This window comes from Bemisia tabaci, chromosome 3, assembly GCF_918797505.1.
Source record: "Bemisia tabaci chromosome 3, PGI_BMITA_v3".
Taxonomy (NCBI): Eukaryota; Metazoa; Arthropoda; class Insecta; order Hemiptera; family Aleyrodidae; genus Bemisia; species Bemisia tabaci.
Window position 1 is genome coordinate 22,652,245 of NC_092795.1, and position 25,403 is coordinate 22,677,647.

Below are 25,403 nucleotides of genomic sequence, written 5' to 3' on the forward strand. Positions count from 1 at the left end.
TTGGACACACAGGGGAAAAAACACCCAAAAATGATGCAACTTCAACTATTTAAACTTTTAAACTTTTTAACTTTTTTTTGAGGATGACAATACTTCCTCTGCCCGCAAGGGGAAGGAGAAAGTAAAAATGTTGGTTAACTTCCGAGAACTTCGGTCTGCGACTACATAAACTGACGTTATAACCAAAGTTTTTTTTTTATTTTTTTAATATCCGTGATGAGGTTGTGAAACTGACAAGCCCTTCGCACACGTTGCAAGTGTTTTACTGAAGGTGGGATCATCGGTGCATCACTCATCGATGATCGTGAAATGTTTTGCAAAAACCCTCATCGATGATCGTGAAATTTGCGCGGGCCCCGCAAATTTCACGATCATAGATGAATGATGCAATGATAACCCCCACTTTCGCCTCAAAATTTGCAACGTGTGCAAAGGGCATTAGACTCAGTCAATACGCCTCAGTAACTTCAGAGCGATTGATAAAAATGATCCCTTCTCCAACTGTGGCTACAGAGTTTACAACGTTCCATTTGGCAACCTCACACACGATGCATGGCTGAATGTATGCAGATTACCCGGGCTCAAGCGTTCCTCGACTTCACCTATCAACCGTGAGTGATTTTTTTCTCCCACTTTATCAGTTCCCTTGAATTTTTATCGGGGCTCTCATTGGCCAATAAAACTTGAATGGCCTTTTGAGTAAAAGCTCTATTCGCCAACTGTGTATCTCTTTCCAGCGGGAGCATTGCACTTCACGGTTACGTGCATTTACGGTTGCATAAGTACTAGGCGAAGCAACCATGACTAGTTCACGCAAGGACTCTCTCCAGCCATCACAACATGCTTTTAAAGTACTATTTACATTTTTAGGAGTTCATGTTGTATGATTTTTTCTTCAGAGTCTTCTTAAACATCCACATGTCTAAATTCGGTGGGACTCATATTATAGGTGAGTGTATATTAACGCATTAGCCCGTGCTTACAGCGCTCAGAACCGAATGTAACGGAACTTTTAGAGAATCTTAAAGATTGAGAGAAACCCTTTACTTTTGCCCTATACTCAAAATTGAATAATCAATTATGTAGTGACATTATGATAATTGGAAATTTAAACTAAAAAAATACTAATGTTTCTATAATACACATTATTCCAATAGTTTCGATTTCTGTTAATCCAGGCATGATAATTATTTAGATCCAACTAGATTATAAAAATATAAATGTGTGAAATTAAAGATAACTTATACAAAGATAACCCGCTATGTGAGTTTTATAATTTAAAAAAAGATATCATTTAAAAAGGTAGGTATTCCAATTCTAAATTTTAAAAATATACTAAAAAACTGCATTTAGAAACGTAAAAGTTTTCAAGAGAAATGTTTCACAATTTCAAATGAAACTGGATTAATCGCGATTGTAAGATGGATGAGAGTTTAAAAAACGGTTTCAGGATGAAGCAATTTGAATTTTTAGTCTGTATGTTCTTTAGTCATTTTTAAATTTGAATATAACTTTGTGTCCGTTGGAAAATTGACACTCCAATTTGCGTTTAAGGCACAACAGCTTTTCTCCAAGCAACACTCGGTATTAACATTCTGGGCACAATGTTGCGACAGTTTTGATAACTTTTTAGGACAAAATGCCGACGCATGACATAATTGAAACAATTTTGAAATTACAAAGAAGCTAAACTCTCGTTCGGTATAAAATGTTTTATAAACTTTTCATCACAGTTTGATAAGAGTAAATTAGAGCAGATGAGGTCAGATTAGTTGTACAGTAAAGTTTCGTGATGCACTTACTGGAGAAACGTTTCCAGTGAGAGGACTGAAAATTGCGCGGGCACTAAAATGGTAAAATTTTCCCTTTTTTTCAGGGCGTCCTCACATCCAGCAAAGTGACTTTCTATCACACAATCGATCGATCGATATATCGACCTCTTATCTCATTATCATGGCTAGGCTCTTCTTCGAAGCAGCTTATCTCGCCCATTACTATGAGTGCGTACATTGTACACGACTCACCCGGCATGAAACACTGACTATAATGAAAAAAGAGATCGATAAAAGAGATTAAGAAAATGCAAAATAAAAACACGTTCGTTTAGTATAGCGGTGTTTGTAGCTTATTATCGGTCTTAAATAGCAACTTTTAATATAGATTTTTTCTTCGCTACATACATGGCTTGAGAAAAATAAACCTGAGTAGCATGTTTCTAAAAAACAGTGACACATCCCAGTCATATCTCCAAGCACTAGAAAACCTAACTTCTAACAACCGCACCCTCTTCCTCAACCTGCTGATGGAGGTGCACTCTATTCTGCACCGATGCAAAGTTCAAAACGAAATGGAAATGCTGATCTCGCTGTACGGACCCATCCAAGATGACCCCTTCGGTTCCTTGATTGTAGCGCATGCTGCAGAACTACAGATTGCAGGCGTTGGCACTCTGCGACGAAACAAATTCGGCCAGAACTTGAGAAGGTATCCGTTCAAGCCCTCCGGTTCAGAAACCACGAAACTGGATGTGGTGATCATAACCAAGGATGCTAGGGGCATAATAATGGAGTTGAAGTTTGGAAGAACGAGTGCGTTTCAAGCGCTTCAGCAAATCATCGACCGTGCGTATTTCAAAGTGTTCGAGAAAGTGTACAAAGAGTATGATGTGTGGCGACAAATTTTCGTGGGTGTAAGTTTTAGTCTGAAGAATGCAACAACATTAAGTTACTTGTTCGACTCCATGGATTATGCAGCCGCTCAGAATGTATCATTAAGCCTCTAAAGATATTTGGATCTCAAGAAATACATTCAATGGAAGTGAGGACATGTGCTGACCCAAAATGTTTTTAACATACTAGGTATAAAATTGTGAGAAACAAAACATGCTAAAAACGGATCCCGGTCAAAGCTGATATTTGCTTTCATATACACACCGAGAAAAAAAATCGGTAATATATTAATAACCGTGAGTGTCCTGAATCGACCGCATCATTCGGTTCGTGTAACTGTGGTCTTAGTTAGAACCGTACTCCCTTTTCACGCAACTGAGCTATATCTACAATTGAGGCAGTGGATGCGAAAAGGGCACTTCTCGATTGCGGTATTTCAGAATCTCCGTTGTGAATTAATCCCTTGGAGAAGAATCCAATGGGTGATTTTTCCAGAATTCTTTCCATAGAAAATTGTGAAATCATAAGGAATATTCAGTAAAAGCTTTAGTGAAATAGATGCATTCACTTTCCTCGCAGTCAGTGAAGTAGCAGATGAGACTCTGAAACACTGCAACCGAGAAGTGCCCTTTTCGCATCCAGGGCCTCAATTAAGTACTTCCAGCTCACATCCGACCTCATTTCTCAGTGCACACGATAGTGTCCAAATGAAATCAGACAAAACACACAATTATTATTCACACACAAATTCACAATTACACAAATATTGTGATTTTACTTACAAAGTACGGTAGTTCAATACAGAAAAATACGCTTTCAGTCTGATTTCGCTGCTGCACCCTCTTCCATTCGTCCTCTCAAAATTATGTTTAAAAAAAATCCCCTTTATCCTCCATTGACGCGGACGCCTTTTTTGCGGGCTCCTTAAACATTTCCCATAAAAAATCCTCTCCAGCTGTTGCAGGAACATTCTCATTAAGATAAGCAACGATCACTCGATAGTACCGTCCTCACGCAAGCCGCGCATTAGGTACCGCAATCTCATCACAATCTCAATCAACTCGCTGCTAGTGCGGACTGTTGGCCCTCCACGACACCTCGACGCCCCCCACCCCTCTCCCTTTAAGGATCCCAATCCACTTCAACCCTGGCCGCACTTTTTTCCTCGACGCTACTCGCGACTACGTTTAATCAACTCAAACGCCGGGAGAAATTTTCGAATCGAATTATATTGAAGTGCCATTAAGAGCCCGTTACGGCCGGTTGACGAATCATCCGACAGATAGCGCTGCTGCTGAGACTCGGGTGTGGGATAAAGAGAAACTAATGTAAAATCTAGCGGAAAATGTACTGTAAGTATAGGATAGGTCTGGATACACGATCAAATTGCGAACCGATTCTTATCAAAGTAGACCAGTTGATGACTGATGGTCACCATGCAACAGCCCTTCTTAATCAAAATTTGACGGCCCATCCAATTTTGATCAGAACGGAGTGCCTCCATTCATCATTTCCTGCCGCACGAAGCATTTCTGCCAAGTTTTCATTTTAAAACTAAGCAAAGTAATGATTTTTAGACTGATGACTCCAGACACTGTGATGGTAATTGGTTCGGGAATTTGATCGTGTATCGAGACCTTATGCTCGGTTAGCTCTCAGATGTTTGGTGTTTTGATACACCTTGATATTATGCTCGGACCGTGAAGAGGGGTGGTTGGGGGTGGATTTTGATACACTGATCTAGTGGCTGTTAGTTTTCCAATTTTTTAAGCCAACTAAATATAAACGTAATTAGAACAACTTTTTTCGTTTACATTTCTTCTCCTTTTTTGATCAAATTTATATATAATACTTACGTTACTGATTTAACCAACGATTGTTCGTGGAAAAGTTCAAAATAAAAAATTCAATGTTTTCATAAGAGCTCTGTGCTTTAAATAAAAATCCTGTTGCCTTCACCAATTTTAAAAAGCAAAGCTTCTTCCTCCTCTTTTTTTACCCCTCCTTCATCCACGATTAGATAATTATAATGGAAAGAATGATAAAGAAAGCGTCGAAGAAATTAATTAACTCAGAAGCCACGATCTGCGTCTAAGCTGCTTTCTCCAGCTGAATCGAATCGCAACTGTTACACTCAAACGGATATAGCTTTCGATAAATTTGTATTTTTTATTGGATATCATTTCCTCATTCAATGTGTTTTAATTAATTCGTTATCTGATCCATTTTTTAAACTGAAGAAAAGAAAGAAATAAGCCGTAACTAATTTTAGCATGACCTATTGATCATGGAACTGAAGAGTCTTGTTTTTAAAGAACCAAACAAAATTTTTCTAAGACATTTTTTGGAGGAAAATCAGAAAAAAATGTCTAATTACTAAGCAATGAAGAAAATCGGTTGGACCTACGCTCATTTTAATATTTTATCATCGTTACACTTAGAAATTTACGGGCTAAAATACCGGGCTATATCCATGTTGCTTCGGTTGTAGGCACATATAATGTGATTTTTCGGTTTTTGACTACTCTTAATGATGAAAACAAAAGTAGAGCTATTAGCCGATTTTACAAATATAAGCAATGATTGCGACTCAAGTTATGCTTTAATAATAAAACAATGCGCAAGAGGCACATTGGCAACAAATACATATCCAGCTAAGGCATCTGCCATATTTTCGAATTGTAGTTTAGGTTCTTTTTGCCACAACGCAGCCTCTGAAGGCGTAAAGCTCACGCCCTGGAGACATTTTACATCCCAAAAGTGAAATTTACCGGAACCGAAAAGAGCGAATTGGCAACATCGCAGTAACATACGTCACCTTGTCCCCATTACCGCCCCCTGCGGTTTCCGAAGTGTTGCATTCGAAGGAAAACATGCTTAAAAGGTATCCGAGGTTTGTTGTCGGAGCACCGAAGCTTGCTTTTATATTACCAGGAGGGGTGGCCAAGAAGCTTGAGGGTGCTGAAAGTTATCTGGAGAGGGTCACTGTTGCAGTAAGGGTAGCTAACTCAATGATCTACACACAACAAAATTAAGCTACTGCTCGCCGCAAGCCCATATCCCTCCCCCGTGGAAAAATTGACAAATTTATGCAATGAGGAGGGTTGTATGAATAGGGGGTGTTACTCGAGCTTAAGCTAGTGTCAGAGAGCAAAAACAGATTTTGGTTTTAGGGGGTAAGTATATATGATGCCTATAGATGCCAGCTACATTCAACAGTTAGAGTTCATATTAGGGTTTATTATGATGCGTTTTTCAACATTAAATAGCTCTGAATACGAGTAAATCATTGTAAGGATGAGATTGTAGATTATTATTGAAAAAGAAGATTTTTTCAACCTATGTAACAAGAGCATAATGTAGCTGCAATAAACAAAATAATACTGAAGTGAAAGAACGTTCGTAGAATCGTGTTTTGCTCCAAAATTTGAAAACGTTCCAAGAGTGCCTCGCACTTGTTCCCTCATTTACAATTTTCATGACCCGAATTTCTTCCGCTATGATCTCAAGATTTCATCACTTCCGTAGTAGAGTATTCTGAAAAGGACGACAAAACTCCCATATGTTATGAGATAACAATGATCAGTTATTTTTCAAGGAAATAGGAGGCGAAAGTAAATATGCAACGTCGTCGTAAAAAAAATACATGGCTCCGTGGTCTCACCACCAACTGGAACATATTTCCTGTATTGCATCATCAATAACACCAATGAGGAAGAAACCAACTTTTGCACTGGCACAGCGGATGACGTCATCCAGTATATTCTTCAAGAGACGTCGCGTCGCGCCATGGCTGTGAATATCCGACGCAGAGACTTGCATTAGGGTGGTTCTTGAAATGTATCGTTGATCTTAACTTTGACCTATGAAAATCCGACGCTGGTCATAGTTGCCTAAACAATGGGGTGTGAATGCGCTCCAAGTTGCGAAATTGACTTGCACACAGCTCAATTCTTCACAAGGGAAAAATTGTGCAATTTTGGTTCGAAAATTTTGCTGATTCTTTTGGCAATTGCAAGAAAATCAGTGCGATATTTATTATAAACACCCGACGATTTTTCAGTAAAAATACAGTTGGCACAGTACACTTCAGCAAAATTAAAACGTGATTATGTTTTTTCTTCTTAAAAACAGCGTGATGGTTTTACAGAGTGAGTTCGTGACGAGAAATGCAACATTCGCCTTTACGCAAATTACGATTCAACAAGGAGAATTAGACGCAAGAAGGAACAATGTTCACGCTTTTATGGCACAGTCGAAGAGCAGATTACTTATCCGAACGCGAAAGAGTGCCGCGGCTCTGAAAATAACACTATTCCGAGTTAACGCCCCAATTTTCGGAGACCACGCAAAAATATTCGGTAAAATAAACTGGAGTCCCAAGGGGTACAATGTAGCCAGATTTATAAGCAAACCCCTCTCTTCTGCGATGAAAGCAATGAAGAATTTGGACAGACGTTAAATCAGACGTTGTCAATTTTCTTTTCATATTTTTTTATACCTATAACAGACAATTTAGAAACAATCCGACTTCAAATTAATTTTTTTTTTTTTTTTTTTTTTTTTTTTTTTTGCAATTTAAAGGAAAGTCATCAAATTTTCAATGTGGCTAGGTCTTTCATTTTCAGAATGAGAGGGATGAATTGTGCTAAAAAATTGAGCATTTGAGCTGCAGTTAGATTAATTTGGTCAAATATCTACTTTTAGAAATCAACTCCAAAAACCTTCAAAACTGTCTAGAGCATCGTCACCATATCCGTGGTTCAGAGCCAAAGAAACATACCTGACAACTTTGCAAAAATTGAGTTTTTGGCATTCTCGACGTACCTCTTAGTGAGGAATACGTGTTAAAGAAGTTGTTTATGATGTCTAACACGTGGCCAAGGATCCACAATTTTCAAAATTGTAAAATACGCTGAGAACAATGATGGAGCTGTCGCACAGTCTCGAGATAGTGAAAATGTATCCAAGGTTCTTTGGCAAGTTACAACATACATGTGAGCAAGAAATGCGTTTTTCTGATTCCACACGATGTGAAATAATGGTTTTTCTCGGAGATTTGACAACAACATTGAAAAGTCCTCAAGACGCTTAACCGCGCCTGGCCGTTCAGTAATCAGCCTTTGTTTCTTTAGTGGAGTTTTATGCGTGGAGTTTTCAAGAGGCACCTAAAACAACGTTGCGGGAAAGGGGTGGATTTACCACGAAAACGAAGCAGTGGGAGTGGGTTTACTCGAGGTACAATTCACTTTATGAGCAACAGTTGTGGTTGTAAATAAAACACGGGCATAAAATGAGCTCACACGTTTATGCTCAGGAAAGTAGGGGGAGAATGTTCCAGAGAGAAAAACAGAAAGACACAGAGGAAACACTGGGTGTTTCTATTGTTTTCTATACTAGAAATAAGCGCTCCTATGTTTTTAGAGTAGGCTGCACTGGAAAAAAAACACATTGGATCTATAGAGTCCAGACTCTTGAAAACATTGACAAGAAAAAATACTCTTGATTCAATCGGATTTTTGCTTGAATCAAAACGAAATCCGCTTAAAATAAGAGGCTTGATTCTTGATTTAAGCTAGATTCTGAATGAATCAAGAGTACTTTTTCTTGTCAATGTTTTTAAAAGTCTGGACTCTAGATCAAATGTGTTTTTTTTCCAGTGTGGGTGTCTCTATTCTTTTCCATACTAGAAATAAGCGCTTCTATGTAAATTTAAGAGTAGGCTGTGCTTTACTTAGAAGCAAGATCCCGCATTCAGTCGAAATCGTGGATGATGAGTAAAAAGTTCAACACCAATTAACCGGCCACGATTGTAAGGCTACGTCGCAAACAGCATACAATGCAACACATCGTAGACGATCCGACTAAAAAACGCCTTCATAATCGACGTACGGCACCAGCGCAGCTATGAAACAGTTTTAGTTGCCGATGCAAGCATGGGGTAATCATATGAGAATGAATGAAGGCGAAATGAAGCGTGTTCAAGCTCATTGAGCCATTTTTTTCAAAACTCCGTGAGGATATCCTTTTTCACTGAGGAACAAATCTCAAAAAATATCTTTTTGTGTAGAATGGATTTGAATTGGGGAGATTGGCACTTATTTTTGAATAATAAATATAGAGTGAGGACTTCTGATCGAAACGTATGTGTTTTTTGTGGGTATTTCGTTCGTTTCAGGTTGAATTGCGTGCTATTCCTCTTGTTTCGGGGAGGATGCTATGGATTCAGGGTATATTTAAGAACAATACACTAGAATAAAGCCCGAGTAATTCGACTAAAAAACGCAAGATAACGGTCAACCAAGGCTAAAAAACAACAAAACACAAAGCGTAGGACCACTCCAAAACGTCTTAGATTTTGTGTTTTGTTGTTTTAGAGCCGAGATTACCCGTTTTTTGTGTTTTTCAGTAGTATATTTCAGCTATTATAATATGAATTTTACGTTAAATTACCCAGATTATACACATAAGGATGTTCTGAAAATAACATTTTGATGAAATAACTCACCTGTGTTCCCTCCTGTAAATGTTTCTAAAATGTGTCTGAAACGTTTTCCTGACATTATTATCCCTACTAGATCCTTTGAGCATACTTCTGATACGTGATGTTTCTAAAGCATTCACTAAACTTAAAGTAAAGGTGATATTAAGTTGTGTCTGAAATATTTTGATAACACTGGAACATGCGAATGTTTCCGGAAATGTTCTTACGAAATTTTTGAAAAGATTCCAAATTTCTGTTAACGGATCTCTGAAACACTGTACACCCGAATTGAACCGCCGAGGAAATGAACTTTCGTGCTTTCGGTTTACAGTAATTTTTAACATTTGACGCGTGCAAAAATCCATCCATGCAGCGGATATATTTATCTGCGCCTCCATCTTCGGCACGGGGAGTGGAGGGTGGTGTAACGGATCTAAACCTAGCCGCATCTTCCCTCGAGCTCGAAAAATTCAATTTTGTAAACAAGAACCGAGCTACGCCTCTCGCAGTCCCGAAATAATGGTTCCATTATCAACCAGCTAAGATTCACAGCGACCGGTAATTGTAAGTAATGATTTTCGGGGCTTCCGTTTTACTACGGGTTAATAATTACACAGTGTAACAATTACTCTAGTCTTCACCGTAAGGCACCGCTCCATCTCACCCTTTTATTACGTCCCCTGTTGTCAGTTTTTATCAAAAATTGACTAATTTGATATTTCCGCTTTTTCGTGCATGCGAGTCACTAATTTTAGGGTACAAAAAACCTCTTAGACCAATGCCGCATTGCATTGACTTAAGAGTGCAGTTTCTTGTCGCCGGATTTAAGAGTCTTGAACTCTTGTTTCAAGCGGATTTTGCATTGAAACAAGAGTCCAGACTCTTAAATCCGGCGACAAGAAACTGCACTCTTGAACCAAGAGGTTTTTTTTACCAGTGTAGTTTTAATCAAATTGGGCTGACTGTATCATACGTTTCCTAATTCGCTCTCTTAGTTCACTATATGAACTAAGAAATAAGCAAAATTCCGCCTTAAACTAGTTTAAAGTTATTCTTCATAATCGAGACTAAAAAATTCACAGAATGTTTCGAGGCATTATGGTACTTAGGATTTTCATGAAGTGATAAAACATAAGAAAAAATTAGAAAAAATGGATTATGGTAAGGCTAATTCAGATTGCAGACAGTGATTACACTCTCGCTCTGAAGAAAAAAATGATAATATATACGATGCAAACCGTTAAACTACATAATAATTTTAATCAATTTTAAAACTAGAGGTACTCGTATTTTCATCTGTAACTTAATTTCTACTTCTCATAATACCAACTTTTCTTGGATTTTTTTTCTGGATGGACTCAATCTGATTATTTATCATTGAAGTCAATTTGACAACCTTTCGAACGTTTGTATGAGATTTAAAATTAATTTTACCCTTTCAAAGCTGATAACGAAAGCAGTAGGTCCATTTTCGTCGTGGCTTTTTATGATTATTATGACTCAGGCCCAAACACTGCTGTGCGCCTACGTAAATTAATGTGTTGTATTCATGGCCCAAAATCCTAAATTCCCTAATTTTCTGAGGAGTCTTAATTGAAAGCATTCAGAAATAACGAAGACATAATTTGCAGTTTTTTTTTTTTTTTTTTTTTTTTTTTTTTTTAAATTAAAATAGAAGGGTCACATATTTCGATTTAGGAGCACGTTTTTCAAGAGTTATACTGAACAATAGCTTTAATTCGAAAAACAATACTTGACTGCGTCCTGCTGATGCTTTATTTTTCTGGAGTAAAATCAGCCAACTTTAACATTTGGTATTTTCAAAGATTATTCTTAAGCAGAGAAGAATAATGACACAGAGTATGAAGATTCAATTAATTTATTATTACAATTATAAAATAAAGCATGACAAAAATTCTGCAACGACGCAAACTTGGATATGTGGTTTCCCCGTAAGGCCGTCACAATTACCACAAAATATGAACGAGTGATATAGACAAAAACCGGCCTCAAAATAAAAATGTGATCATGGTCTGGAATCCTGGATTTCAATCTTCCCATGATGTTACGACGTTTTTCCGTAACACCGGCAGTGCAGGACACCATGATTTCAAGTTTCCTGAGAGCAACCAAAGCCGCGTGTGCTTTCAGACTACACCCCTCACCGCAGACTAAAATTTTCTCGCAGGAGACCACGATCCACAAATTCGCGGGCTTTTATGCAAATGGCGAGGCCTCGAAGCTTGCAATACTTGGTGATACATAATGTATGGCGCCGTGCCCGAGGCCGATGCATGTTCCTCACGCACTCAAATCCACAGCGAGGAAAAAGCGAGAAAAATACAGACGCAGCCGCACGAATACACTCGCGTAGCATATCAACGAGCTTAATTCGATTCCCAGCACCGGTGCTAATTCGCCGATCACCAGGCACCAACCCCTTCTCTCTCTAGCTTCCAAGGGAGGAATCGTCACTCTACTGCCGTGCTAAGGAAAAACGCCGTATGAACCTTCAGGCGTTGTCAAGTTTCCTTCGAGGAAAACCGAATTTACTAGGAAAATTGTGAATATTTTTTCCCAAAATTTTTAGACAACTTTGTACGCAATTTAATCTAAAATATTTGAAAATTTAAAAAAAAAATGTGCATAATTTTCGTCAAAAATACATGTTTTTTCAAGGGAAATTTGGCAACTCTCGGATGTTCATACGGCGTTCTTCCTTAGCATGGCAGTCTAGCAGTGTGATTCTAACGTGGAGTCTGAGGCCGAAGTCGGGGGCGAAGAAGATGATCTCCACAGGGAAATGAATTCTGCCACGCTAAGGAAGAAGGACGTATGAAAATTCGAGAGTTGCCAAATTACCTTCTATAAAATGTTCACTTTTGAGGAAAGTTATGAATATTTTTCCTTGAAATTTTCAGGATATTCAGGTGAAACTCCGAGCAAAATTATCTGAAAAATTGGAAAGAAAATATTCATAAGTTCATAAGGAAACTCGTGTTTTATCAAACGAAATTTGGCAATGCCTGGAAGTTCATACGGCGTTTTTCCTTAGCACGGTAGAATTTTGATGACGTGAACACGTGGGTAGCTGAAAAGTGTTCATATTTGAACTGGGTGCTGAAAAAAGTAACATTGGTTCAAACATGAACCACTGAGCTTTTAAATCGATAACTAAAAATTTTGATTGCGTCGGAATAGGTGGTGAAGGATGGCGCATTGTTCAAATACACAGAAAGAACACTAAAGTTTAGTTATTACAGGAAGTAAAACACAAAATAGCCCGCCTTCGGTTGACGCTGCGGGGTTTTCCGCCATCTCTGCATTGTTTTCTGCGCTAAATTCACCGCAAACTGTACCAAAATCAATACAAAATTTGGGTTGGTTTGTGTTTCACTTCCTATATTAACCGAAAGGAACATAAGGACACAAATATTTTTTTGAGTGAGGGAGTTTTTTCTCAAAGTATTGAAGTAAATTTTTGCTGATTTTCTTCTCTTGAGAATTATTCAAACATGTATTCTCTGCTGGTTTGAAAATTCCAAATCTAACAACAGAGAATTTAATTGTCAGTACTTCCCGGCCCATTTTTGTTTAGATTAATTTATAGTTCGTGTGATGGAAGGTTAGCTTCTTAGGTTATTTACACCGGAGTCGAAAGGATTTAATTTTGAGTTTTTTACACTTTCTTAAACAGTATACATGATACTGATACATGATACATGTCCTCGTTTGACGCACATTTATACGACCGTTTTCATTCTATTTTTTAGTCTGATTTTAAATTGCATTTTTTCTCTCCTTTTATTATTTTTTGTTAATTAGTGTGATAAAAATTAAAAGGTTAGCTTTTTAGGCTGTTCACGCCGGAATCGACACGATTTTGAGTCTTTCACGCTTCCATTAAAATTATACATGACATATTCTCGCTTGACGCACATTCGATGCATATGGTCGTTTTTCTTCTAGTTTTCAATCTAATTTTAAATTGGATTTTTTTTTACGTGCGAAATTTCTCCAAACCAGCCCAGTTTTCACTATTTTTGCCATGATTGAGCGCTCTAATACGCAGTAGATTGTCATCATTCTAGTTTTGAAATGGCATGGTAGCATTGCTAGCATGGCAGTGCAATGATGCTACGTGAAACCTTATTCCTTATGTTAAAAGGTTTTTTCCTTACTTTCAATTTTCTTATAAATATCACCTACACCCAAAATAAGTGAAAATCTGGACCTGACAGTTGCTGTACATTTTCGAGATTTCCATGTAGAGATTGCTTGCAGGGAGTTACATTCATCAGTTCCTTTCTGCTCCAAAACCATTCTGAGAATGAGTAAGTACGAACGGGTTTAAAATACTTTGTATAAATTTCAAAAATAAGTGACAACGAATTTACAAATTATTTAATACTGAATACAAGCGCGAAATAAAGTGACTTATAGTGCTGCGAAAAAAAATATCTCGGGATTGAGAAATTCAATTAATGGTTACATCCGTAATATGAGTAATTTTAGTCTGAGCAGCTGCAGCTTTCAAATATTTATTTTCTTCTTTTAAACCTCTAAGACCAGAAGATGATTAGGATCACTATCATGCACATATTTTTTTCAATTAATATTTGTTTCCATTGGTTGTAAGACAGCATGTATTTATGGTGAAAAAGGCAATTTTAAACATTTTTGGCACATGTTACAATGACAGAAATGATGACTGCACGATGAAAAATAATTATGTAAACTAAAAATTTCATAAAGAAACTGTAATATTCGTCCTCGGCTAACTCATACATCTCATTCATAGCCTGGTATTTTCTATCGCGAGCATATTGAGATACCTGGAATCTATTTCACGATACCTAATGACCTGTTCGATGATTAATTTAATCGTGTGAGACTAAAAGTGCTGTTGCGTTGTGTATTTTTCCTAATTTTGATATTCTTCATCAGAAATTATATATTTCGACGGTGTAAGTCGGCAATCACATAACTCGGTTTGGGACGTCGCAGACTTCCTGTCATACTTTATTTTTTAAACGAAAAACTACTCAACGGCGATTCTTCAAAATTGCCGTGATTTTTCTTCTCTGTGCGAAGAAAATTCTGCAAAAACTTCAAGGAATGATGTCAATTTGTTTTCCTCTAAAAAAATAACATAGAGGCGGAGATTTTCAGACACCACAAACGAGATATGTGATTGCCGACTTACGCCGTCGATTTGCTCGAATGTTCCAGGGTTGTGGATTCTTTTACCGTGGATATACTGGTTGAATACAACAACTGGCCTATGGACGGAGAAGCCTGATGATTTGGTATTTGCGAATTGCAAGGAACTCAAATTCAAGTTCGGCGATATAATCTCTTTTTCTACCAAATGGTAATACTTTAAGTAACACTTATTTTACTATTTTCGGACTTTTTTTGGTGCTGAAATGGACATCATCGAGCAAAAAGGAAATTAATATAATGGGCCACTAGACAAGGTATGAATTAGAAGAAAACTTTACAGGGTTTCTCTTCAAAATTTTACATAGAATACTATTCACACAACGGGAAGGTCGGAAATTAAATCCTGAGCAAGATATTAACATGCCTTTTGAACACAGATAAAATGGTAGTTATACAAACGACGTCATTTGTATTTGTGCCATCAAGCAACTGTTAATTGGACATATTTCTATCAAACGGAACTATGTGCATTGTAACGTGAGCCCTGTAATGCATATATTCTTATGGGTATCAGGGCTCATGTTTTAATGTACATAGTTCCGTTTGATAGAAATACGTCCAATTGAAAACACTTAAATCTTGTTAAGGAGTTGTTTCTCAGACTTCCCGTTGTACGACTCGATTTCCACGTGATATTTTGAGGAGAAAACAAGTAGTGTTGTGTCTTAATTCATACATTGTCTAGAGGTCTATTTTTATGTGAGGAGGAGGTTTTTAGTTGAAATGAACGTGGCAACATTTCATTTCAGATTTTCAACGGAAATACTTCATGTTTAATAAACTTCTGTATTTTTGCGTACTCCTCCAAAGCACATCAAATCCATGTAAGAAAATGTCATACATTTTCAGTTGTGTATGGATTCTTTCTGTTGTCTAAGAAAGCAATTTCTCTGCAGAATGTAAGCAAATCTGCAGCGAGCTCCCTTTCTCAATTCTCGGGATGTAAAATCAATCAAGGCAGTCTCTTCTAATCTTTCCGAAAAGGTTGCAAATCACCAACTAGCACACTCCTCAATTCCCAAAAAATGTTGGTACAGTAAAAGCTCGTTAAGACGAAATACGGTTAAGACAAAAATCCGCTTGAGACGAAATTTTTTTCGGTCCCTTGACACTTCCATAAGAGTCAATGTAAAAAAAATACGGATAAGACGAAATTTTGAAATTTTGACCCGTAACCAAAGCCGGTTAAGACGAAGAAAAATTTCCGATTTTTTCCCCTGAAATTGGGTAAAAACGACAAAAAAGAGCCCATTCTTAGGGAAAATAGACTTATTTTACGTACCTTGACATAAAAGGAGTAGGTTGAGAGTATAGATCGTGAGTATCCTCTGTTTTGATGGATGACTGAGATGCAATCGACAGTTGACGATAAACCGATTTGCGTATTTTAAAAAAATTCAAAATTTAGATTTCGTATTGTATAAAATTTACTTTTCTGTGAAGTTCAAAATAAATATATTTCTTGGTTCCGGGTGCATAGTTCAGACATTATGGGCACCTTGTCGGAAATCAGTTAATGACAAGCCCTTTCTTTTAATTTCTGTATATTTATTCGCGTGGTTCCTTTTGCTTTAGTGCGTGATTTCCCTTTTAGTATTGCACAGAGGTCGCTTTTTAAAAAGTCATAAAATGAATAGGAGCTGTGCGTCTAGCATTGGGGAACCAGTTTTCTTGAAGGAAAAGGGATTTTCTAGTTTTCGTATTTGGAGGCAGAGCAACTGAATCCAACCCAAAAATTATTAATTATTTTGAGTATTTTGCTGGTTGGTTCCTTGCTGTTAAATCAAGCGAGCTCCATTTAATCACAAAAGGGAACCAATGGCTCAGTTGGTTTTATTATGAGCAAAATAATTGCTGAAGGGTGAAACTTTTTCACGAGATTCAAGAGAAATACGGCTCGAGTCGGAAACAGACGACGGGTGGGAGGGTACCTTGGCATTGCCCAACATACATTACACATCTGCCGATTTAGGGCAACATACACCGTTAACGTCTCAACCTCAAAGCAACAGGCGTGGGGCGCAAAAGTCAGGTAACGCCAGTTGCCCTCCTCATCATGTATCTCCTACGCGAATGTGTTTTTCGGTCTAGTGTCATGTAACATGAATTAGAAATAGAGGCCACTCATTCAAAAATAGTGTCCATTTTGAGAGTTTGCTTCAAGAAAATTTCTGCGTCATTCCGATCGATCGTTTTGGATCCGATGAAATTGCTGACATCGGTGCCATTAAAGGGCTGACAGACTTATCTACCACACTGAGAAAAAACTATGGTTTATAAACCTATTAGAGGTAAATATGGAACACCTATAATAGTCGTAAATAAACTAATGATTCTCGGTCTGTGAACCATACTAAGGTCTCTGTACCTAATTAAGGTACAGAGACCATAACTAAGGTATATGTGCTATTATTATATGTAGAGGTACTACTATTAGTGGTGTTCCATATTTACCTCTAATAGGTTTATAAGCCATAGTTTTTTCTCAGTGCAGTACAGACCAATCACAGAGCTTCCGCAAGATTTATGAAGTCTCAAGTATTTCACAGGGCACAGGTTGAATCCCAACGATGAACCATATGAGCACGAAACACGCGTTTGGTGCATGAGCCTCGAAAAGAAAGATCGCGCGGGTTCACGAGACACGGGGAAAAAGTATACCCTAAAATCGTGGCACTACCCCAATTTGGTGGATGATATGGGCCAATTCATTGTGAAAGTCCCGCAACAACGCGCGTCCCGCGTCAGTAACCAAATTTTTTGGGGTACTACCACAATTCATCGGAGTACTAACACAATTTATTGGGAATGCCAAAATCTTACAAAAACCCCTACCTCTTTTTTCCGTGGAAAAGATGGATTCATTAGATCGGATTCAAACGATTTCATTATGCAGCTAATGTGAGAGTTGATTTCGTTTGAGTTATTCATATATTATGCGAGGTATTAAAAGTGGGTGATTTCTTCGTTACACTCATCCGATAAGGCGCACAGTTGATCGAGTCAATTAGAGAGGTCGAACATGCAATTTTTGACTAAGACTGCAAATTTTGATGTTTATTTTGTCACATTTTAAACTTTAAGGGGTGCTCCTTGGAGAAAATTTCACGAGGAAACCAATGAAATCCCTTTTAAAACCACAAAATGTTGTATGATCGGAGTTATAAGCGTTTAAAGTTCCCAAACTTTGTCCGACTTCTCCTATTGACTTGACCTATTGTGCGGCGCGAAAATTAAGTTAGTAATGAAATGCGTTACGCTTCCTTTTATTGTGGTACCGAAGGAGATTAACGGATCCGAGATCACAACCCCGGCACTGGTTCTTCGCCGTTTCGGACACGGAGCTGTGGCACATCGTGAAGGAGTCCTACATTCTCCCGCAGAGGGGTTTCGTCGACATCCTTCCCTCGGTACAACAACGGATCTCCGGAAGACGAGTCTGTGTCGTTCACCCGAAGGTTCCCGGCCGGCCGCTCACGGGACGCGCCGGCGCCCGTTTGGCCAGGAGGATGTGGAGGATGCCTGTCCCGTTTGAGACTTTTTCGTAAGTGATAACTGTACATACATTCAAGCCTCTAAAGCAGCACACCCGAGCGCTCTGCGAATGCCGATTGACCACTGAAAACTGTAGTAAAAAAACTGTAACTTGTAAAAAAACTGTAGTAATAAAACTGTAACTTGTAAAAAAACTGTAGTAATAAAACTGTACAAATTTCCGTCAAATTCCGATCAAAATGATGATCAAGATGGCGGTCGAGAGTTACCTAGATTGATGAGTAAAATTAATTAAAACAGCGTGTTGATTGAAATAAGCATGAAATAAGCATGAAATAAGCACGGTTGTGTGGAAATCAGATGAAGGATGAGCCCCACAGTTCCATCATCTACCATCAAATTTTTGCAGGCTTTTGATGGTAGATGGTGCGCACCAGTCTCCATTTGATCTGAAATTGATGGGAATTTGAGTGTGTACCCAGCACATTAGAAATTAAGCACTAATACTGCTGTGTTAAGGAAAAACGCCATATGAACCTCCAGGCCTTGCCAAATTTCCTTATATAAAACGCGAATTTCCGGGTAAAATTATGAACATTTTCCTCGAGTCAAGTAAATTTGGCAACTCTCGAATGTTCACGGCGTTCTTCCTTAGCACGGCAGAGCACATCGACGGTATAAGTCCGCAATCACGGATCTCGGTTTGCGACGTGGCAGACTTTCTCTCGTCCTTCATTTTTTACTTGCGTACTATGTTGATTTCCTCGCGTGATTGGAAAACAAATCAGTGACATTTTCAGTTAGAAAAACCGACCGTTTCCTCGTAAAAACGAATTTTGCGAGTGGTAATTTGATAGCAGTGAAGTTTTTTTTGCGTTCTTCTGTCTACAACGAGATGTTACCTCAGGGATTTTTCAAAACTGACGATGTGAATGTGATCCATTTACTATAAACTGTCTGAGCAGTGTAATCGGTTACGTGATCCAAATGCTCATTCGCATAAGGATTGGCACCTGAAAAGCGCGAATTTTCGAGAATAGTGGATGATACATGTGCAAAATTGGATGTATTTTCGCAAAAAATAATAAGTAAAAGCAACAAAATAAGATCAAGAAGCACTGTGAGGTACGCAAATTCTATGCAAATAGTTATTAAATTCATTTGCAAATAGTTATAGAGTTTTGCATACTTTACGTTCAATTGAGGATAATCTTTAACCGAACATAATCAAAAACTGCTAATGAGGATTCCCCATTTCATTTCGCACCTCTAAGATACTGACCTGGGTCGTAGATTAAAGCAGCTTACACGTGCAACAATTTGCCTGCTCTCCGTTTGAAGGCGCTTCGAATTACCATTTTTCAGAAACATTGACTATACCTACACGGTGTTTTGGATTGAATTCAAATACACTTCAAAGAATTAGAGAGTATATTCTCATCAACATTCTGTCCAAAAACTATAATCTCCTATCAAATTACTGGAAAGTAAAATCGCTAAGGATAATATATGTAATACCGGACCGCAGAGAACCGAGATCCTCCTATTGCCTCACAATGGATCAAGTCAATGAGGGAGGTCGGACAAAATTTGGAAACTTCAAAAGCTCATAACTCCGTTAATACAAAACTCTGAGGTTTTACAAGTGGCTAATTGGTTTTCTCGTGAAATTTTCTTTGAAATGCACCCCTTAAAATTTGAAATAAGACGAATTAAACATCAAAATTTGCAGTTTTAGTTAAACATTTCATGTCCGACCTCTCTGGTTGACTCGATCCACTGTGCGCCTCTTTCATAGAATGGATGAAGTTGAAATTTTTAAATCTTGTTCTCTGAAATTAGAAATGTTTTTTCCAGACTTTGTAAACCTAAATATTATTTCCCTGCTAGAGCGATTTCAAGTCGAATTTATGGGTAAATGTACACTTGAGCAGCTTTCAGCGCGCTGGGGTGCTCTGTGACTTACAATCACCCGTATATCTATCTTAACCGAGATCATTGGGCAATGGCACTTTCCAATGTCTACCGCCAACTTTTTACATGACGTCCCCGTCGCTTACTTCCAGTAGGAGGAAGGAATTTTATAAGTTATATCAACACAGGAAAATGTGCACTGTGCAAAGGTGTTAAAGTTGCGGTTTGTAGTGAACAAATCTACTGAGGTACCAATTTGTTCTACAAAAAATTGATCACAGCTTCCTAAACGAGTACTTTTAATGACTCTCTGATTTTGGGCTGTATTTTAGTGGAAGTATTCTTTTATCTGGTCATTCAAATTTTACGTAAATTTGTTCAATATAAGGAGCACCGCAATTAACAATTACGCCATGAGTCACGGAAAAAAAAGTATCACAATCCCAACTATACTCCTGGCTGATTTAGGCGCCAGTTGTAGGAGTAGCTGCACCAGCCAAAGGTACCGCTCAGTCAGCCGAAAGTGTGATAGGATCAACTATACCTCTGTCTGGTGTAACTACTGTTATAACTGGCGCCAAAATCAGCTAGAAGTATACTTGAGATTGTGATTCTTTTTTTTTTTTTTCAGTGATGGAGTATTAACCTCGCAGTGGGTACTTTGTTCTCTGACATGACGTCGTTCCAAGGAATTCTTTCCAAAGGATGTAAAAACCGTCTCTGAGCATCAGCTTGGAACATTCCGAGCTCAAAAAATTGTCTGATTTTTTTGTCTTCGTATGACGTCACTGGTACCTATTGATAGTCTGAATACTGCTGAGAGGTAGTTTTTCCTTCAAGGAAGGGGGCGATGACGATACTGGTAATATTTTCAATCGGCATCGTGCAATATTTCAAGTCGGACGAGGTCATGCGAGAACGCCTAGGTACCATTACAATGATCTGTGTCCTCCTCATCATTATTCCCCTCATTATTTTCGCGTGACTTATACAAGGTCAATATTTTAGGCGAATTTGTCGAAAAATAAGTAAAATCGGCCAGCATTGTGCAAAATATGATCCAATTCTGACCAGGTGGACGAACACTTCGATTGCTTTAACCCTATTTGATACTATGGTAAAGAAATTTAGAATTTGATAGAAATATGATCGTATTTGAAATAAAATGTTACCAAATGGTGCGGGAACAGAAAATGCGATGACTGGGTGCAACTTCTTTGTTGTGACGATTTAAATTTGTTGCAAAAAGAAACCAGTGGGGAGGCGTGAATGATCGATTATCGATATTTCCCCATTTGAAGTTATGATAAGGATGGATTATTAAGGTGTTTGCTGCAACACCCTGTATATCGATTCTTTTCCATCGTTTTAAATGGCAGATCAATCCATGTATATCGATAATAACCCCACGCCACTGAAAGCAGCCAGAAAAATCTTTATTATTTTTTACGACATATGTGGAGAGAGGAAGAGGGGAAAAGGAGGAGAGGGAGAGGGGGAGAAGGGAGAAAATTGAGGCTAAAAGCTAGTTAAAGTTTCCGGTGTTAGAGTCGGTGCGTTCTTCGATGTCATAGTTGTCATGCCACTAATGGTCAGGAAAGCGCAGAGTCACTAGATCATGCATACAATTTTTGAATTAAGGAGGCCCTGCTCACTACACATAGAAACTAACATTGACTGAAATAGAAATCTTACGCACTGTCTTGCTAGGTCATCGAGTGGTACAGAAAAAAAAAGTCAACTAAAATTGGTTCATTTTGCTAAAAAACTTACTCCACGTGCTACTGAAACGTTAGTAATACCAATGATTAGGCTGGATAGGCAACCATTCGTGAGTCACCGTCGTAAATTGCATACTCGGTGAGATGAAGGCATTTTAAATTGCCGCTCTAGGCCTAAAACACGCATCCATATAAGATTGGTATTGCAGTAATGCGAGCAAGGATTAGCCCTAAAATTAGACGCGTCTGTCACCTGGGCGCCTGGATTGTTGGATGGTTATCTAAAGACCTCGATCGATAGATGACCTTGCTGAGGTAGAGAATAATCGATATCGATCAAGGTCATTCGAAAAAAATTCGACGATCGATCTTGAATCTAGGGACGTCATTTAGCGGGGGCATTGCCCCCAACTCCCCGTGTTTCAAAAGGCCAAGATAAACGAGAAAAATTGATCCAATTCTGAAAACTTGATTATTTTCTTTACTTAGGTATAGCATGTTCGGCAGTTTGGGGTCATGTCAGGTCACTACTTCCCCAACCCAAGGTTTTGGTGAAATGACGTTACAGCTTGAATCTTAGTTTCGGAACTATATTAGCCTCGTTGTAACAAGGTGGAGAAATAGTGCTCGGTCCACACCAATTCGCGGGGAAATCAAAGCCGAGAAATTCCAAAAATTACAATTGGAGTCAAAAATTTTAACTCTAATGAGTGCCAGTACAAAACTGAGGGGAAACATTTTAAATTTCTTGAGTCCAATTTTAATTTTTGGAATTTCTCCGCCTTGATTTCCCTGTGAAACGGTGTGGACCCAGTACCATATCTTTACCTTGTTACATGCAGTTTCGGTTCATTTTTTATCTTCTTTTTTCGTTAGTCTGGTTGTCAATTTTCGATTCCAGATGCAACTGTCACCACTGGGCTGACTACATGGCCCACGGTCGGACTTACGGCGACGTGTACACGTGGCACTACCTGCCGGCCAACAACGCGTGCCCGGTTCACCAGCCCTTCGACGCAACAACCGACATCTCCTCCCCTGGTTTCAAACTCGCAATCAAGGATAAGTACGGGCACCTGCAGAGCATCGAGTGGCCCCACGGTCTGTCCAACGAACAACTAGCCCAAGAGGTCAAGCAAAGGCGGGTGTTCTCGTCTAAAGTGACCGACGAACTCGCTACACTGAGAGAGACCTGGGCAACAAAAGTTCGACCGTTTTTGCCTGCTAAGATTCCTCCATCCTCCATCCCTCCCTTCATGTCCAAGAGCTCCACCGGTTTGTCCTTTTTTTCCAGGGGTGGTTCCGGTTTCTCACGGCTGTCGTCCTTCCGCCGGCTGTCGCGGAAAAATAGCAAAAGTAGTTCGAATGGACATGCCAAGGAAATTTCCGTTGGTGGCCCAAACTGAAGGGGGGAGGGGCTCCAAATTGATGATGTTGGGAGGTCAAGACCTTAAGACTTGCCAAGACTCGTCCTATTTCTATTTCTGATTCCATGATTTAAGTATTTTCAATTTTACATAAATTAATTTAGTATTTGCATAAATGAATGTTTATGAATACATATGATTTTTTTAAAATACATACATGTATGTACAAGGTGATGAAATAATGCTGGATTCTCACTATTTTGAGGCGAAAGCAGGGCTAAATAGCAGGGCAAAACTGTATGTACGTATGAAGCCAAATTTTTCGTTGGAATTTAAAGCTGGAATGAAAGGAGAAAAAAGAAACTGACTATCTATAATATTAAAAGTAAAAATTGATTTTTAAGTGGAAAATCTAATATTAAATCAAGAGGAAATAAGATCGCTCGAAATTTTACAAAAATAAAGACTACATTTATCGTTAATTTGTTAAGTTGGAAATGACTAAATCTTTTTTTATATATAGATAAGTTAACTCAAATTAAGTTATCAAACTATGTAATAAAATAAATTGAAACCCACTTCACAAAATTATAATTAAAATTGTTTTCAACGTTTGAATATTTGTGTAAAAGTGACAGTTAATATTCTTATATATAGTATTGGCATATTTTTCTCACCCATTTTTCCATTTTTGGGCCATATTCCATACGCAGACCCGGGTTCATCATTCCATGAATTTCAAAATTCATCGCGTGCAGAACACACTCCATCGAAAGAAGAAAAAAAGTGAAAATATGTCCTTTAAAGAGTAATTCCATCCCAGCTCTGCACTTGAATACGGTCGGCACAACCAACGTTGATGGAAGTTTTTTCCTCATTCTCTGCTCGCAACTCCCAACAGTATCCTCATTCGAAACAAACTTGAACCGTTCCTACACAACCTTGAATTTATTTTCCCGCTGAACTAACGAACTCATGGTACTTTAAAGTCGAAAACCGGAGTGTGAATTGTGAAGTTCGTGTGAAGTTCTGACTGAAAATAACCGAAATTTTGTGTGACACATCCAAGGTAATATAGCTCTTGTTCCCTCTGGCATAACAATACCGCACAAGCGTAGAACGGCTAAACCAACATACAGGGCAACACGCGGTTAGAAAAGTGAAACTATTTCATCTCCACTTGCCGCCGTATAATTGAAAGTTTAAATTCGAGTGGTTCTTATTTTTAGGAATCTAACCTTCGTGCATGGGTAAGTTACTTCCATTTTCTTAATCTTTCACCTCAAAATCTAACTATTATTTTAATATTAGAGCTCAAATACATTTGTTTGCAATATTGGAAAAGCTCTGTCATACTTCATGTTTCCGTGAAAAACTATTCAAAGGCATTTCCTAAAATCCCAATTCATGGTTGGTCTTGTCTGCGTGCACAATTATCTGCGAGTGAAAGCGCACGTGAAGTAAGTTCATTTCTCTGTTTGTAGATAAATTAGGTGCGGGAATTATAAAACAACGAGATACTCGAGAAACGTATTTTACATGTTTCACAATAGTCTTATTGAGAATAGATCGTAGACCCTACATTCTGAAACTAAAGCTTCGTTACAGGCAATTATTTTTTTTAAGAAGGATGTCACATTTTTGTTAAAAATTGTGCGGAAAATTGGTGAAAATTGAAATAGAATGGAGAGACTTTTAGAGGGAATTTGATTTAACATTACGCGTGTATAACTTGATCGACACTGATCAACACAGAACTACTATTTCTGGCGCATATGTAAAAGTACCCATCTGCACAGAGAGACTAAAGGAATGCATGTTGTTCCTGAAATGAGTCCGAAATAGTGGTTCCTTGGTACAAAATGTAGTCCACTTATGAAGAGGAGAAGGGTGAAGTAAATTGAAAAATGCATCCAGTGTTGATGCGGCTATCTGCGGAAAAAGGCACCTAAATGCAACGTGCAATGCGGTAAAATTTTTTAGGACTGCGATTTGTATCCGGTTGGTTTAAAAATTGGAGTTTAATATCCGAGGGAAATCATTCACCAATTCAGTATCTTAAAAACACGATGCGAACGGCCAGGTTGCTTTTTTGTACATTTTGAGCGCGCAAGGTAGTGTGATCCAATATTTTTAAACCACGAATATCGTCTACTTCGTAGGAAAAAAAAATAATCAATTTTTTCGCGATCAACATCAGACCGCCATGATCCCGGCATTTCGGTTAACTGACATTTCCTGACATTTTTTGCGCTAAATCACACGTGAAACACTCCAAAATAATGATTCCAGTACATCAATTTTGAGTTTTTCGGAATCAACGTCACTTCTTAGTGGGTGACCGTCATTTATCATCAGCCACGATTATTTGATAGGAATTTTTTTACTGTGGAACACATTACATTGGGGGGTCCCAACGGCTGGAAAGGGTGCATCTGGTGACAAGGAGCACCCTACATGACTGCACCTGAAAAAGCTGTGAAGAAGCTCAAAAATTGAGTTTAACACAGCGAAACTAATGTAAAAT

The 25,403-nt window shown here is 38.3% G+C and overlaps 2 protein-coding genes across 3 annotated transcripts; both read left to right on the forward strand.

Moving 5' to 3' along the window:
- The first annotated feature begins 276 nt into the window (after nucleotides 1-276).
- On the forward strand, nucleotides 277-24,127 carry LOC109029911 (uncharacterized). Of its 2 annotated transcripts, XM_019040615.2 has the most exons (4): nucleotides 277-611; nucleotides 14,386-14,527; nucleotides 17,663-17,923; nucleotides 22,411-24,127. In XM_019040615.2, the coding sequence occupies exons 3-4, from the start codon at nucleotides 17,889-17,891 to the stop codon at nucleotides 22,913-22,915; spliced, it is 540 nt and encodes a 179-aa protein (XP_018896160.2). In that variant the 5' UTR covers nucleotides 277-611; nucleotides 14,386-14,527; nucleotides 17,663-17,888; the 3' UTR covers nucleotides 22,916-24,127. The 2 variants fall into 2 exon arrangements, with proteins under 2 accessions (XP_018896160.2, XP_072154127.1); XM_072298026.1 differs by lacking the exons at nucleotides 277-611; nucleotides 14,386-14,527; nucleotides 17,663-17,923 and adding an exon at nucleotides 18,430-18,999.
- On the forward strand, nucleotides 609-2,939 carry LOC140224225 (uncharacterized). Its single transcript, XM_072298025.1, has 2 exons — nucleotides 609-949; nucleotides 1,877-2,939. The coding sequence occupies exon 2, from the start codon at nucleotides 2,210-2,212 to the stop codon at nucleotides 2,780-2,782; it is 573 nt and encodes a 190-aa protein (XP_072154126.1). The 5' UTR covers nucleotides 609-949; nucleotides 1,877-2,209; the 3' UTR covers nucleotides 2,783-2,939.
- Nucleotides 24,128-25,403: the final 1,276 nt, after the last annotated feature.